The 17,001-nt window shown below is 42.3% G+C and overlaps 1 protein-coding gene across 6 annotated transcripts in view; it reads right to left on the minus strand.

The window, feature by feature from the left end:
* The window catches only part of FAT1 (FAT atypical cadherin 1), a 302,956-nt gene that overhangs the window by 244,555 nt on the left and 41,400 nt on the right, over positions 1–17,001 (minus strand). For all 6 annotated transcript variants that reach the window (XR_005745015.1, XM_040334417.1, XM_040334441.1 and 3 more), the window contains exon 2: positions 13,448–16,736. Coding sequence is in view for 5 of the 6 variants with exons in the window: in XM_040334417.1 (XP_040190351.1) it covers positions 13,448–16,736 (3,289 nt within the window). In the remaining variant the exon portion in view is untranslated. The remainder of the gene's footprint in view (positions 1–13,447; positions 16,737–17,001) is intronic.

The following is a 17,001-nucleotide window of genomic DNA, read 5'->3' on the forward strand; positions in this document are numbered from 1 at the left end:
TGCGACTGTTGGAAGGCTGTCAATCAAATAGGAACGCCCAGTCCCGAAGACCCTACCCGGAAGCGGCGGGAGAACATCGATCTCAAAAAAGGTATGTACTGCATTGATTTTAATCAAAACACCCGATTCAGCTTCCCGTAATTAGGCCCAATCTACTGTTAAAAAAAATTTCGGGTGAACTCCCGCTTTAACCACTTAAGGACCACCTCCTGCACATATACATCGGCAGAATGGCACGGCTAGGCACAAGCACGTACATCCTCTTTAAGTGCCCAGCCGTGGGTCGTGGGCGCGCGCACCCCGTTCTTCACTGTGGTGCGGTCATTAAAAGTGTGTTCCCTAATATAGGGAAACACGATCAATGACGTCACATGTCCAGCCCCGCCCCCCTACAGTTAGAAACACATATGAGGTCACACTTAACCCCTTAGTGGTTAACTCCCAAACTGCAATTGTCATTTTCACAGTAAACAAGGCATTTTTATAGCATTTTTTTGCTGTGAAAATGATAATTGACCCAAAAATTTGTCAAAATTGTCCGATGTGTCCGCCATAATGTCGCGGTCACGAAAAAAAAAATCGCTGATCGCCGCCATTACAAGTAAAAAAAAAATGAATAAAAATGCAATAAAACTATCCCCTATTTTGTAAACACTATAAATTTTGCGCAAACCAATCGATAAACGCTTATTGCGATTTTTTTTTACCAAAAATAGGTAGAAGAATACGTATCGGCCTAAACTGAGGAAAAAACATTTTTTTTATATATTTTTGGGGGATATTTATTATAGCAAAAAGGAAAAAATATTGTATTTTTTTGCAAAATTGTCGCTCTATTTTTGTTTATAGCGCAAAAAATAAAAACCGCAGAGGTGTTTAAATCCCACCAAAAAAAAGCTCTATTTGTGAGAAAAAAAATGCCAATTTTGTTTGGGAGCCACGTTGCACGACCGCGCAATTGTCAGTTAAAGCAACACAGTGCCGAATCGCAAAAACTGGCCGGGTCCTTTACCTGCATTTTGGTCCGGGTCTTAAGTGGTTAAAGGGATACTAAAGTCTTATTTTTTTTAGTTAAAAAAAAAAAACATGTTATACTTACCTGCTCTGTGCAATGGATTTGCACAGAGCAACCCAGATCCCCCTCTTCTCATGTCCCTCTTCGGTGCTCCTGGTCCCTCCTTCCTGTTGAGTGCCCCCACAGCAAGCAGCCTTTTACCACCCCCTTTCTCTCCTAGAATGCATTAAGATGAAAAAAAATCTGCCTTTACAACCACTTTAAGGTGGATATACACTATAAGAAAATTGGGCGGTTTTCCTCGGCAAGTTGAAACTGAGGATGGAAATAATATATGAAAATATGATAAAGGCTTTATATATAGATTAAAGAATCACTAAAGTATTTTTTTTTCTTTTTAAGTAACAAAAACATGTTATACCTGGTCTTCTGGGGTCCCTTGTATCGGCTCTGCCCCCCCACCACAAGGGCTCAACACCTTAATGCGAGTGAGCATGGTGTTGAGTGCTTGCAGGCAGGCTCTCGTGATACAGCCGGCGGCCATAGCCGCCGCCTGTATCACTCAGCCCCACCCCCCGGTGTGCCGCGTCATTGGATGTGGTTGACAGCAGCGTGAGCCAATGGCTGTGCTGCTTTCAATCAACCAATGAATGAGCCGGGAAGACAGCCGAGAAGCCTGCGGGTTCACGGCCCGGGGCTTTCGGGGGGTCAGGTAAGTAAAGGGGGGGGGTTCGGGGGGCCTCTAATCAGCAGATGTTTTTTCACCTTAATGCATGGAATGCATTAAGGTGAATTTTTTTTTACCTTTACAACCCCTTTAATTGTATATTTTGGAGACACCCACACAAGTAACTTTATCCATTAAAAGTGTAAGTGGCAAAAAAAAAAGAAGAATAAAACTCTCAGTGGCATTATACCTGTTTTCTTACAACAGTGTAATTGCAACTTTAATTGCTTTTAGAATCTGAATACACAGCCTGAACTTTTTAAATAGCTGCTCAGTAGAAAGTTGATTGCATTTTCTTTGTTGTAGTTGTTCCTTTGTTTTAAATAGTTAAATTTTTAATTACGTGTGTTTAAAGACCATTTCCATGTCAACAGAAAACGGGGCTTAATCAGCTCCCTTGGTTATAAAATAGACGCAATGTAAATATCTAATAAAGGCAATATTCGTGTGAAATGAAAAAAGTACTACATCTGCCGCAAAGGTCTGATATAAGTCACTAGCAGATATATCTAAATCCTTTTTTTTGCTATTTGAAAATAAACCTAAAAGGTGTCTAAGTATTGGTCAGATGAAAAGCAGGGTTTAGTGTAGAATCCAGCTGACGTGTTCTTTGTTATGGAGGAGAAGGCACATTGTGATTAAACGTCGTTCTTCAAAGCAAAGAGTAAACATTACCTAATCATTTTCAGCCCCTTGTTACTTTGACCCAAGAAAACACCTTTAAAGCAAAGCAGATGTCTTGCTTCAAAACAAAACCACGTATCAAAGGCCGCAACCCGCTCTTGATTAGCTTGATCCAATTTTTGGTCAGAGTCAATGAAAATGATTAAAAATGCTTCCATGAATGAAGCCTGAAGCAAACAAGAACTCCAGGCAAATTATAAAATTTATATATATATATATATATATATATATATATATATATATATATATATATATATATATATATATATATATATATATATATATATATATATATATATATATATATATATATATAATTATACACACACACGCAGTATATCCTTCAACACTAGAAAATAGGCCTCCCGGCCACTTCATCATCCAGAGTCCCCATTAGATAAACTTTAATGCCAACAAAATACTGCTGTTCATGGGCTACCAGGGACATCATATATAACAGTGGTCTCCAGACTACGGCCCTGGGACCGGATGTGGCCCTTTGCTTGCCTCTATTCGGCCCTTGGGGGAATTGTTTTTTATCCACAACTGACACTAATGATGGGCCATTTATTCCTCCCACTGACACCAATGATGGGGTGCTAGAAAAGATAGAAAGTAACTCCCACTGACACCAAGTGTGGGGTGTTATTCCTCCCACTAATATCAACAATGGGGCACTATTCTTTCCACTGACACCAAGGATAGGGTGCTATTCCTCCCACTGATATCAACAATGGGACACTTATTCCTCCCACTGACACCAAGGATGGGGTGCTATTCCTCCCACTGATATCAACAATGAGACACTTATTCCTCCTACTGACACCAAGGATGGGGTGCTATTCCTCCCACTGATATCAACAATGAGACACTTATTCCTCCTACTGACACCAAGGATGGGGTGCTATTCCTCCCACTGATATCAACAATGAGACACTTATTCCTCCTACTGACACCAAGGATGGGGTGCTATTCCTCCCACTGATATCAACAATGAGACACTTATTCCTCCTACTGACACCAAGGATGGGGTGCTATTCCTCCCACTGATATCAACAATGAGACACTTATTCCTCCTACTGACACCAAGGATGGGGTGCTATTCCTCCCACTGATATCAACAATGAGACACGTATTCCTCCTACTGACACCAAGGATGGGGTGCTATTCCTCCCACTGATATCAACAATGAGACACTTATTCCTCCCACTGACACCAAGTATGGGGTGCTATTCCTCCCACTGGTATCAACAATGAGACACTTATTCCTCCTACTGACACCAAGGATGGGGTGCTATTCCTCCCACTGATATCAACAATGAGACACTTATTCCTCCTACTGACACCAAGGATGGGGTGCTATTCCTCCCACTGATATCAACAATGAGACACTTATTCCTCCCACTGACACCAATAATGGGGTGCTATTCCTCCCACTGATATCAGCAATGGGGCATGATTCTTTCCACTGACACCAAGGATGAGGTGCTATTCCTCCCACTGATATCAACAATGGGGCACTATTCTTTCCACTGAAACCAAGGATGGGGTGCTTTTCCTCCCACTGATATCAACAATGGGGCACTATTCTTTCCACTGAAACCAAGGATGGGGTGCTTTTCCTCCCACTGATATCAACAATGGGACACTATTCTTTCCACTGACACCAAGGATGGGGTGCTATTCCTCCCACTGATATAAACAAAGGGACACTATTCTTTTCACTGACACCAAGGAGGGGGTGCTATTCTTCCCATTAATATCAACAATTGGGCACTATTCCTTCCACCAAAACCAATGATGGGGCATGGTTTACTTCCACTGACGCTGGGGCATTTTCCACTCCTACTGGCTACAATCCGGCCCCACTAAAGGCTGAGGAATAGTAAACTGGCCCTTTGTTTAAAACGTTTGGCGATCCCTGATATATACACCATAAAAGATAACAAAATATAGGCTATAGAACATCAATACTACAAAAATATAAATAACACACTAGCATCAGCATCCAGATTCCAAAGGAACCCATTTATAGTACAAAAATGTAAAATAGATGATTAGTATACCCTCATTATAATTGTATCCTCAGTTAATGAGAAACACAATGTAGCTCTTCCTATTTTTCCCAAGGTACTTGTCTTGAGACTTTATATATTTGCAAACATGAGAACATAGAATCATGTAAAGGCCACCCTGGGACATGCATATATATATGTTCCCAGACTTTGGGGTTGCTTGATCCTTCTAATCAAACCACTTTAGCCATGGCAAAATAAAGCACCACTCAGTATTTCCAACAGTACTTCATTGATTCCTCTAAATATCAGAGGATAGAACAGTGAAATGAAAAAATAGTAGTGAAATATCGGAAAGTAGAGAAGTAGAATCAATACTGACATTCTCAAAAAATCAATGCTTCCATATATCATGGTTCCAGAAAGACCTAAACATACGGAAATATCATCCAAGTGATGGTGTGTCACATAGGATTAATTCTAGCACTGTTAAAGGACCCTAGAGATATTCCTGTGTTTTGCTCCTTAAAGCGATATTAATTCCAAAACCAAAGATGTAATATGTTGGAGCTTACCAATCATTAAATGTGATGGCTGCATTTGTTTTATTTTCTTAGGCTTTTTTCCTCTCTGTTTTCCCCCCTGGTGATCTGGCCAGTAACATACCTCCTGTATTAGAGTGCCCCCACTGTGGAGAAATAAGTGCAGGGGGCACCTTTGGAAGAAGCATTTTGATTCTGGGGGGGGGCAGTATTAGATGTACTAACAGATTTAAATACACTAACACATTGAAGCCAAACTCTTAGCTAACACTTTATAAGTAGTTACAGCAAACCAATTGTTTTCCTTTTGGGATTTTTTTATATATATAAATGATCCTTGTAAGCACCCCTGCTAGTGTTAAAGTTAGTAGTTGTTTGTCTTGTCTCTGTAACTGATACTGTGCTGGAGAGCTTGTGCTTTTTAAAAACAACAGACTTATTGGCCAGATACCAGATGCAAAGTCTAAAAAAAGAAAATGAATGCAGCCATCACATCTAAGAAATAATGGGCCGGATTCAGAAAGAGATACGACGGCGTATCTCCTGATACTCCGTCGTATCTCTGAGTGCGCTTGGTCGTACCTATGCGACTGATTCAGAGAATCAGTTCCGCATAGATATTCCTAAGATCCGACAGGTGTAAGTGTCTTACACCGTCGTATCTTAGGCTGCAATTTCAGGCTGGCCGCTAGGTGGCGCTTCCGTATTTTTACGCAAGGAATATGCAAATTAGTATTTACGCCGATTCAGAAACGAACGACCGCTCGGCGCTTTTTTTTTACGTCGTTTGCCTTTGGCTTTTTCCGGCGTATAGTTACCCCTGCTATATGAGGCGTAGCTAATGTTAAGTATGGCCGTCGTTCCCGCGCCGAGTTTTGAATTTTTTACGCCGTTTGCGTAAGTCGTTCGCGAATACGGCTGGACGTAATTTACGTTCACGTCGAAAGCATGACGATTTGCCGACATCATTTGGAGCATGCGCACTGGGATATGTCCACGGACGGCGCATGCGCCGTTCGTTGAAAACGTCAAAAACGTGGGGTCAGTACTATTTTACATAGTACACGCCCCAACCATGCCTATTTTGAATTAGGCGGGCTTACGCCGGTCCAGTTACACTGCGCCGTCGTAAGTTTAAGCGCAAGTTGTATGTGAATACACAACTTGCTGCTCAAACTTACGGCGGCGTAGTGTATCTGAGATACGCTACGCCCGCCTAAAGATAGGCGAAGGTATCTGAACCCAGGCCAATAAGTTGCAATATAATAAAATGTTTGCTTTTGGGTTTAATACTGCTTTAAAGTCACGTCTCTACTAATATATTATAGAAAGCTCCCAAAACTGTCCAACTTGGATATTTGGAGGCTGAAGCCTCGTACACACGCTCGGTTTTCGCAGCAAGAACCAGCAAGAAAACTGCTGGCAGAGCTTTCTGCCGAATAAACCGAGCGTGTGCACGAGGCTTTCAGGTTTCTCGTCTGGAAATCTGGACAGAATCTCGACGAGAAAAATAGGGAACCTGCTCTCTATTTACTCGTTGGGATTTTTGTCGGCCTGTTTCCCGACGAGAAACACGAGAGTGTGTATACTTACCTGTCGCAATGGAAACTGACTTTGACGCATGCAGGGTAGCTTCCACGGCATAGGTAGGGTGAAGCAAGATGGCGGCGACAGCATCGAATGTGACGCGCTCATGCTCGTCGTACGCGATGATGTCACCGCGTTCCTGCCTTTCAAGAGAACCGCGGTTCTTTTGAAAGGTCTGTGTGTACACTCGGGAGGCAAGAGGTTCTTGCCAAGAATCTCGTCGGGAAAAACAAAGTTTTTCCTGACGAGATTCTTGCCCGTGCTCAGAGTAATAAAGGGCACATTTTTAAGTTAAGAATACATGAATGGAATTTTTTAAACCAAAGTTTAGTGTCCCCATCCAGATTCAGAGAAAGACAGGCTATCAGCATTTTCTAAGGGAAGAAATGGCAGCACCCATATTTGCCACAGCCCAGTTTTCCTTTAAAATACTTTTATTGGAATAAGGATTGTCATCCTGGCTTTTCTTTTGGAATAAAGCTGTATCTGGATCTCTGAGCAGTGGTGTGACGCTTCAATTTCCATTTTTTTGTTACATTGCAAGCCAAGGAGACTGTGGAGGACCTCTGGAGTGTAGAAGCTGCCTTCCAGGGATCCAGATTACTTACATCAACATCAAAACTGCAAGATAGCAATAGCAGTGAGATAACGCTACGGGTCCAGTGATTTTTTTTCCACTTTCTTCAACTGTTCCTTTGAAAGTAAAACAGTAAGTGGCGGTTCACACTACAGCGACTTGGGATCCGACTTGTGTCGCCCCAAGCCGCACGACATCAGAAATTCCATTGAAGTGAATGAGAGCCGTCTTAATGTACACTACTGAAGTCGCTCCGACTTCAGTAAAGGTTCCTGTACTACTTTAAGGTGACTTCTAGGTGACTTGTACCCATTGATTTCAATGGAAGTTACCTCCAAAGTCGGATCACTGTCTTAACTGAAGCAACTTTACAGGAAGAGAAAATAGTTTACTCAGGCAAACCCCTCCCTCCCGCAGAGCTGACTATTCTGTGATTGGCCACAGCCAAAGTCGCCTGTCCTGGAGGCAACTTTAAGTCACGTTGTAAGTTGCTCCAAGTCGCGCTGAGTCACCTTGCAACGTCGCGCTGTAAGTCGGGTTTCCCCTGTGTGAACCGGCACTAACAGTTCAGTCTTACATGGACATTATATTAAAAAACATTATTACCTACTTTTTTCAGTCTGTCCTTTACAGCTGATTTTTTTGGGGGGAAAAATATGGTTTAGGCTAAGTTCACACTGGCAATAAAAGCAGGCGTTTGACAGGCGTTAAAAATGCCCCTTAAACCACCCAAGCACAAGGTATATTAGACAGCACATTGTGCTGTTTACACCAAGCGTTAGTGTCGCGTCGCTTCGTTTGAAGCCTTTCAACGCCTCCGATTCAAGTGTTTTGGTGCGATTTGCAGGACGTAAAATAGTTTTCATTTCTGTCACTTTCCATTGTGAAGCAGTTTTAACGCACCCAATCGCTCATCAAACGCTACAAAACCGTGCATAGGGCGTTTAGGGAACATTTTTAATGCTTGTAAAATGCCCCATTCTAAAGCTTGTTGACACCCGTCTGATGCCCATACTAACGTCATACAATCACTGTAGGAGGATTTGTTAAGCGTCAGAAATTTAATCAAGTGTGAAAAAGCCCTTCGGTATTTACACCCTTGCCATACTAGTGGTAAGTCAGTGAGCGGATTGTGTATTTAGTAACCCCTTTTGCCCTTGTTGCTTATGCACTTATTTGTAGGGTTGCCACCTCATCCCTTTAAAACTGAACACATATTAATTACACAGGTTCTGTGCCTGGTTAAGGTGGTAATTAAACTCACTTGGTAACTTATCTGCATTAAATTAGTCCCAGAACCTGTGTAATTAAAATGTAATTAAAATGTGTAAAGGGATGAGGTGGCAGCTCTATACAGGGCCGCCATCAGGGGGTACAGGCATTACACCTGTAAGGGGCCCAATAGTCCCCAGGGGCCCGGACGCCCCCCCCTGTTTTTTTTTTTCGTCTGACCCCCCCTTTTAGTCTGACTTTAGCAACTCACGGTAAGAGAGAGAGAAGACTTGACTCGACTTTGTTTTGTTCGTCAGCGCCAACCAACCCCCCATCCCGCTTATCTCGCGGCAGGAGAGAGAAGAGATGACACTTTTGTTACCACAGCCCCCCTTCCCGGCTTATCATCTCGCGGCAGGAGAGAGGAGGGCCCCCCCCCCCTGGTTCTCTGCTCCAGGGGGGCCCTGCCTAAAGCTGTGTAAGGGGCCCCTGTGATGTCTGCCCTGGGTCTATATAATGGTCTAAAGCTATCCATAGACAGTTCGAAGGGACCAGCTGAGATTTGAACCATGTATAGGCAGGGGGCCAGATTCTTAAAAGGCTTACGACGGCGCAACGCCATTTGCGCCGTCTTAAGTCCTAATCTGGCCTGGCGTATCTATGCGACTGATTCTTAGAATCAGTTACGTATAGATATCCCTTAGATCTGACAGGCGTAAGGCTCTTACACTGTCAGATCTTACATGCAATTTTTTTTCCCGCCGCTAGGTGTCGCCTCGTCGTTTTCCCCGTCGTCTATGCAAATTAGCTCTTTACGCCGATTCCCGAACGTACGCGTGGACGACGCAATGAATTTACAACGTTTCTGTAAGCGTAAACTTGCCCCTGCTATATGAGGGGCAAGTTTACAAAGGTCCGTCGTAAGCCATGTTAAGTATGGTGTCGGGTCAGCATCTTCTTTTTCCGTCGTTTACGTCGTTTTCGTAAGTCGTTCGCGAATACGACTTTACGTCAATGACGCTCACGTCGGCGTCATTGACGTTTTCCTTCGTGAGCTGGAGCATGCGCACTGGGCTATTTTTATGCCCGGCGCATGCGCAGTTCGATTGTCGCGGGGGCGCGCTTAATTTAAATACAGGCCGCCCCCTTCGAATTACACGGCCTTACGCCGGGCCATTTACACTACGCCGCCGCAAAATTACGGAGCAAGTGCTTGGAGAATACGGCACTTGCTCCAGTAATTTGCAGCGGCGTAGTGTAATTGGCTTACACTACGCCGCCGCAGATTCTAGCAGAATCTGGCCCATGGTGTCTAATTTAATATGCGATTATTACCAGCGGTTATTATAGCTGCTAGCAGTCATTACTGTGTTCTCTCCGCTGGGACGGCTCCCCCTCACCAGGAGAACACAATGGCTCCAAGGTAGGGATTCTCCCACCATCACTGACTGTGTGGATGGGGGATCTAGCGGTATTCTTACTCGCAGCCTGTGGTTGCAAAAAAAGAAAGATCGCTCCATCTATAATCGGCTTCAGTCAGCCCCCGGCTTCTTTTACATCTTAGGTTCTCAAACAGTGAGACCTCCCAACTATAACTTCTACTTTGTTCCTCTCCACCTGGGAGCTTTGCGTGTTCCCGGTCCACCTTTACGTGTTCCAACACCTCCGCTGCATTCTCTATAATATAAAACTAATTACAAAATCTAACAGGGAGAGCGAGACCCTCTTCTAATGACCACTGCAGGTGTTCAGACCTAAGTACTTGAACCCACCAAAGACCCCCTGAGAGATAGAAGAAACTTTCAACTCTTCAGCAACTACTAAAAACTAAAATATCCGGTTTTTGGAAGGACTGACCCTTTAAATGGAAATGTGATATCTTTCCCTTTGGCTACTCCATTCTGCACATCATCAAAGCTCATTGTTCTTCTTTACGGAACAAGCCCGCCGTGCAAATTTCTTGGTTTGAATATTATTTTGCAGCGTGTCTTTCATGAAGTCATTCAAAGGTAATAGGGTTGTCCAAACACCATTGCCAATCCACGTCCAGGTCATAAAGAACAAGCAGATGGAATAAGGGTGGGACAAAGTTCCCTCTATTTACCTGCCAGGCTGCCTCACTCAGCAGGATGTTAAAAAATGCTCAGGCTGCTTCAGCAAATTCCCAGCCCACAGCAAAACAAACATGTTTGTTTTACATCAAAGAGGCCTGAGCAGTTTAGAACAAGCTATAGAATTTAAACACTGATAAAGGAATAATACTAAAACACACAACGGAAAAATGTATCTGAAGTTGGCGTTGGCGATAACTGCAAATAACGCTTCTCCTTTTTCTTCCCCGTACATGAAAAGCAAACACATTTTCCTGATAATACTCAAAACATAATTTCCTGTGTTTTATCTCCCTAGAGCAGAATGACAAAAGAAGGAAGAAAAACCCAGGTACAAAGATCCCGAACATCTTCCCATCCAAATAAATTAGCATACACGATTTAACGGGGAGATAGGCCAGGGAGGAACAGCAAATTATATATTTACATAATTGCCACTTAATTGCTTTAGCAGCTGAAAGATGGCAAAAGAAAGCCAGCAAAACATCCAAGTCTAGACCATAAGCCACACAGGAAGACTTCGTCCTTATTAATTAGGATTTGCACTTGGTCAGTTCTAACAATTCGTGCCCTATATACGTCATGATACTTGCTTTCCTTTAACAGCTGGATATCAGGAATTACAATTTTTACCTACTTACGTTCAGGGCCGTTTTTAAGGGCAAAAGAGGCAGCTGCTCTGGGCCCTATCATTGTTGTGGGGCCCAAAGCAGCTGCCTCATACTTGCCAACTATCCCAGTTTAAGTTCCCTTGTCCCTTGAAGTTTTAGTCCTGTGCCCTGATATCTCAGTGTGAAGTGATGCTACTAATGCTGCCCAGCTCTGCCCTATTGTTGTGTACAGATGACTCACCTGCAGACCCTGTGTTTACATGTAAATATCCGCCATTCATTGGAAATAACGGAAGCATTCATATGTAAATAGCGGCAGGATTCATATGTAAATAGCTGAGGCAGGCGGCATTCATATGTATATCATGCCCCTCTGCAGTCAAGAGATGATGTGCTGTAACCTCTAGCAACCAATCAGTGAGCAGTATTATTGTACAGTAATCTCTAGCAACCAAACAAGAAGAAATCATGTGCTGTAACCTCTAGTAACCAGTCAGTAGGTGGTAATGATATGCTGTAACCTCTGGCAAGCAATCGCTGCCTGATCTGATACAGTAAACTGAATTTAAGTCTAGCTGATATTTATTGTATGTCTCAGAGTAGATGGAGTGCAAAATTGCATGGGGGGGCACAATTTTTTTGCCCAGGGTCATATCAACATTAAAGACGGCCCTGCTTACATTGGGTCAGCTTGGCTGGATGGAATTATTATACATATCTGATATCCGGGGGCTACTATCAGTGGCGGCCGGTGAAACACCTGGGTGGGCTCCATTCGCATTCTCTGCGACCCGAGCCCACCCTATTTTGAAGCCTATTAGATATAATTCATGCGCCCGGTGCCCTGCATGAATCTATCCATAGCATATAGGGGGTGGCCTGGAGAGAGGGGGCGGTGCCCTGGCACCCCTAATTGAAGGGCCGCCACAGCCTACTAGGGATGCTGTAAATTACTGTCGTAGTCTGGTTCAGCTTCTCTATCTCTCTAGGCCCCTGGGTCGACCACCCAGGGCCGCACGGCCTCCTCCATGAAGGAGAGGGCAGCCACTCCTCTCCCTCCTGGGCTCTGTCCCCCAGCTCAACTAACTGAGCACATGCACCCTAGGCTTTATATACAGTATCCCACTATGCAATGCAGAACTTTCCTTCTGCCAATCGAAGGGGATTTGAAATTGCCTGTGCACTCACTTGTCAGGTTTGCTCCCACTGCCACTGCCACTCTATTGGACCAACGGGGTACAATGTACAGATCTAACCAATAGAACCTGCTCCCTGGTAGGCAGAGGGCACTCTAAGTTTTTACCTGACCATCTTCCTGTCAAGCAGAAACACCAAAAACAATAATCTCTTCTAGCACCTATCTAGGAGGGTGCTAAACTAGTTAGTGAGAATCCATGATTTGGTATCCTGATTGGTGTCAGAAAGGAAAATGCAGTTCTCAAGAATATTTTAAAAACATGGGACACTTTAAAATGATTAAAAAGTGTATCTCTTCAACTAAAACTGTTTTGAACTGCACTGTGCAGTAAGACAGCAGCGCAATCTTTCTACATAAGATCAGTTCAACTGTAGATCTCAACCCTCAGGACCAAATAATCTAGGGGTGTGTAGGAGCTGCATCCTCTGATACAATACAGGAAAAAAACGAATCAAGAAAACAGCATGATTTCATTAGTGTTCAAATATTAAAAACACTAATTCATTTAGCTATACCTTCAATTAAACATCATTAAACGTATTTTACAAAACAAGTACCATTGGTATCTAAATCTGTTTTAAAGTCGGCTTCCTGTCATCCGCTGTATGGTAGTACTTACGCCAAAAGAGATTGGGGCAGGATTCTCAGCCAAACAAGGCTATATTGCTTTTACACAGTACTGTCAGCACAACAGTAAGAATATGCTTACAGGAGGGAAGAACATATTGACGGCCTTATCAGTGTGCTGCTGCTCAGCCATTGTCCAATTACCGTCTGAAAGGCCATACAATATGGCATAGTGACTTTGGGTCACAAAGCTGAATTAAAGCCTGTAACACCTTTCTCATATATGGTTTTCAAATGTCAATTTAGCCATTATCTTAGAGTTAAACTTTAAGAAAACAAGTGCAACTATTTAAAGGGCAATTTAAAAAAATAAGCAGGAATATAAAATTCTGTAAACTTGTTTCTTATATTTGCCATTATCACAACGGAATCTCTGAAGTAAACATAAGTTCACAGTAATGGTAAACCTATTTCTGTAGCAAACCAAATTGTTGCCCAGACAGATAGCATATTAGAAATCCTGTGTCAAGCTCTAAGAACTATCTGCCAGACAGTGCATTATTCAAACCAGTTATAAATATAAGCATATCAAAGTGATTACCTTTTTCTTCATGTATTGTAAAGACTCCAACTCCAGAACCATCTCTTATTGAATATCGAATTTCTCCATCTCTTCCTGAATCTTCATCATGGGCCAACACGGTCATCACAGGTGTTCCTATAGGAACATCTTCTCTTACCACTGCTTTGCCAACAAAGTTTGAAAACAAAGGTGTATGTAGGTTTTCGTTCACATCAATAATTTCAATACTGATGTGACATGTGGATGACAAGGAACTGGGCTTCCCCCTGTCTTTTGCCCGGGCAGTCAGATTATAAATTTGCTTTTCTTCATAATTTAAATCTTGTACTATCCGCACGGCACCACTCAGTTTGTCTACTTCAAATTTCCCATCACCATTTTCTAGGAGACTATATCGAACTTGACCAGAAAGCCCCATGTCAAGGTCATAAGCTTCAATCCATGTAACTAGAGTTCCTACGGGAAGATCTTCTCTGATTTTAACATGATAGTTGGGTGGGATAAAGGTAGGAGGGTTGTCATTGACATCCTCCACTAATATTTTTAGAAACACAGTTGAAAACAATTGAGGCTCATGCTCTGGTTGGTCTCTGGCTTCTATTTTGAGCACATGAGTGTCCTGTTTCTCCCTGTCTAGTGGTTCAAGGGCCTTCACTATGCCAGTCACACTGTCGATAGTAAAGAGGTTTGTGTCTGTAAGAATAGAATATCTCACATCACTATTGGCTCCCAGGTCTTTGTCTATAGTATCTATTTTTATAATGGCTTGGTTCCCTTCCTCATTCTCCTTCACTTCAACAGAGTAGCTATCTTGAAGAAACTCTGGAGGGTTGTCGTTAGCATCAATAATTCCAATGTCCAAAAGTTGCCAAGCAGATTTTTGTGGTATCCCAAGGTCATAAACTGTGATATTCAACGTGTACTGATCCTTCTGTTCTCTATCAAGCGGTGAAAGGATTTGTAACCAACCATTTTCCATATCTATAGTAAAGCAACTATCGTTGTTACCTCCTGAAATGGCGAATACCAGCTTGCCGGTAAAACCAGAGTCAAGGTCATTAGCTTCCATATGGATTACACCTGATCCCACAGCCACGTTCTCTTTGATTACAATCCTGCTAGGAAGCGTGTTTATAAACTGAGGTGCATGTGAATTTGTCAAGTGGCTGTCAAAATATGTTTCCTCTAAGGATCCACGATTAAATAACTTATTGGCTTGAAGAAGTTTCTCAGCAAGTAATTTGGCAACTCCAGTTTCCTCACACTGTAAATGAATGGCTTTTCGGCTGGAAGTCACAGTAATATTAATATAGATTGGTTTGGCTATGTTTTCTCCATCCATAGCAGTTATTTTCAAACTGTGAAAGGAAACTTTTGCTCCAGGGCCTTCGGAAAGAGACTGTTTCAAAGAAAGGACCCCCGAATTAGGATTTAGTGTAAATAAATCAAAATCATTCCCGGATTCTATTTTGTATTTAACCAGCTGGAGTTCATCGGCATCAATAGCAGAAATTGTAGTTATGTGATCCCCAATTCCAAGATCCTTGGGTACAGAACCTTCACAATTTATCTTCTCAAACATTGGCATGTTGTCATTTAAATTATTTAAAGTCACTGTGACAGGAGTTTCAACCTCTCTTCGGTAAGGCAATCCCCAGTCAGATGCCCTTATTTTTAAGTTATAAACTCTTGGCATCAGCTCATAATCCAATTCTTCTGCGGTACTAACCACACCAGAGAAAGCATCAATGACAAATGGCACCGGATTAATATTAGAAATGCTGTAGGTGACATAACCGTTTTCCCCCTCATCTGGGTCAATGGCATTAATAGTAAGCACAGGACTACCCACTGGGACATTTTCATCCACAACAGCTTTATAGGAGTTTTGGGTGAATTCAGGTGGATTGCTGTTTGTGCTAAGGACTTTTATCATAACTTTTGTGTAAGCTTTTTTGTCACTAGTCATAACATCCAGTTCAATGTGTGAGGAATGTTTTGCCTTTACAGGCAGCAAAGTTGTTATGAGGCCAGTGATTGGGTTTAATTTAAACTTGCTTCTATCTGAAGCGTATTTAAAAATATACTGTAAATGTGGATGACTTGGCGCAGCTTTAACCATAACTATGGGTGTATTGGGGGGTGCAAACTCACTCACTTCTGCTTTGTAAACATCTTTTTCAAACTTTACCGGTCCATATTTAAATCTTGAAGATGTCACATGGATGACTTTTGGAGGTGAAAACTGTGGTGGAGAGCCCTTGTCCTTAGCTTGTAATGTCAAGTTGAAGCCATAAGGATGTGTTTCCCAATCAATCTCCCTAACAGCTACAATCCTATATTCTTTACTTCCAGGAGAGGATCTGTTGGTCCTAAAATACATTAAGGGATCACCATCAACAATGCTTAGGGAGGCAATTTCACCATTGGGCCCTTGGTCATGGTCATCAACAGATAAAATTGCATATGTTGGATCTTTATCATGCTCAGAGGGAGTCAGTGTAGCAGCAGAGATAACAGGGGTATGCTCATTGGCTTGTTCCACATGAATGTTCAGCCTGGCCATACTACTAATGCCACTACTCCCATATAACTTCATTCCTCTGTCAACTGCAAGGATTTCTATATTGTACTGCTTAGTATCAGAGTAGTCAAGTCTTCCAGTTAATAGAATAGCACCACTAGTAGGATGTATAGCAAACATGTCAGTTCTTTCTTTAAAGCTGTAGTAAAAATCCCCATTGGTACCTATATCGGCATCTGTGGCACTGACTTTCGCAATGCTGGTCCTTATTGCTGTGTTCTCAAGCAGAGAAACGCTGTACAAGGTAGGTGAAAATAATGGTCTCAGGTCATTTGTGTCCAGCACTTGAACTCTGACTTTTGTGCGTGCTTCAGCATTGGAACTCTTCTCTACGGCTTTGACAGAAAGGAGGTAGTGGTCTCTCACCTCCCTGTTGAGTATCGCTGTGTTGCCTCCCTTGGTTCGTATCCTCAGAAAGCAAAAGTCCCCCAAAATGTGCTCTTCAGCTTTAAAAAGGTTTTCATTGTCCCCAGAGACTATTTTATACTTTATGTCCCAGGTAGGGTTTTTAAAATAAATACCCATTTTTGTTGAGTGGCCCACATAAGTCTTTGCAGCAGAATTCTCGTAGATCGTGGAATTGTACTGGTGCTGTGTAAACTGAAATGATGCAGGAAAATGCAGTACATGGCTTGTGTCACAGTCCCCAAAATGTTGCAGTAACATCAATAAGAGCAGGGTGGTCAAGTATTTCCCCATGATGGATGATGTACACATTGTCACCTGCAATATAAAAAAAAAACATTTTAATTAAAATAAACAGGCACTGAAATAAAAATAATATGAGAATAATAAAAAATACAAACTAATCAAGAATTGTTTAGACTCCCACAAAAATAATTTTTCTTCCAAATGTAGCTCTGTTTATCAAGAGCTTTCACAATAATTTTAGATGCTTATCATACCATTCCTTGAAACAATTACAATACTGTAAGATTTTATGTGCTTGGTGTAACTCTATTTTTATTTTTTCGCAAAAAAAAAATCT

The sequence above is a fragment of the Rana temporaria genome, chromosome 1 (genome assembly GCF_905171775.1).
Source record: "Rana temporaria chromosome 1, aRanTem1.1, whole genome shotgun sequence".
Lineage (NCBI taxonomy): Eukaryota > Metazoa > Chordata > Amphibia > Anura > Ranidae > Rana > Rana temporaria.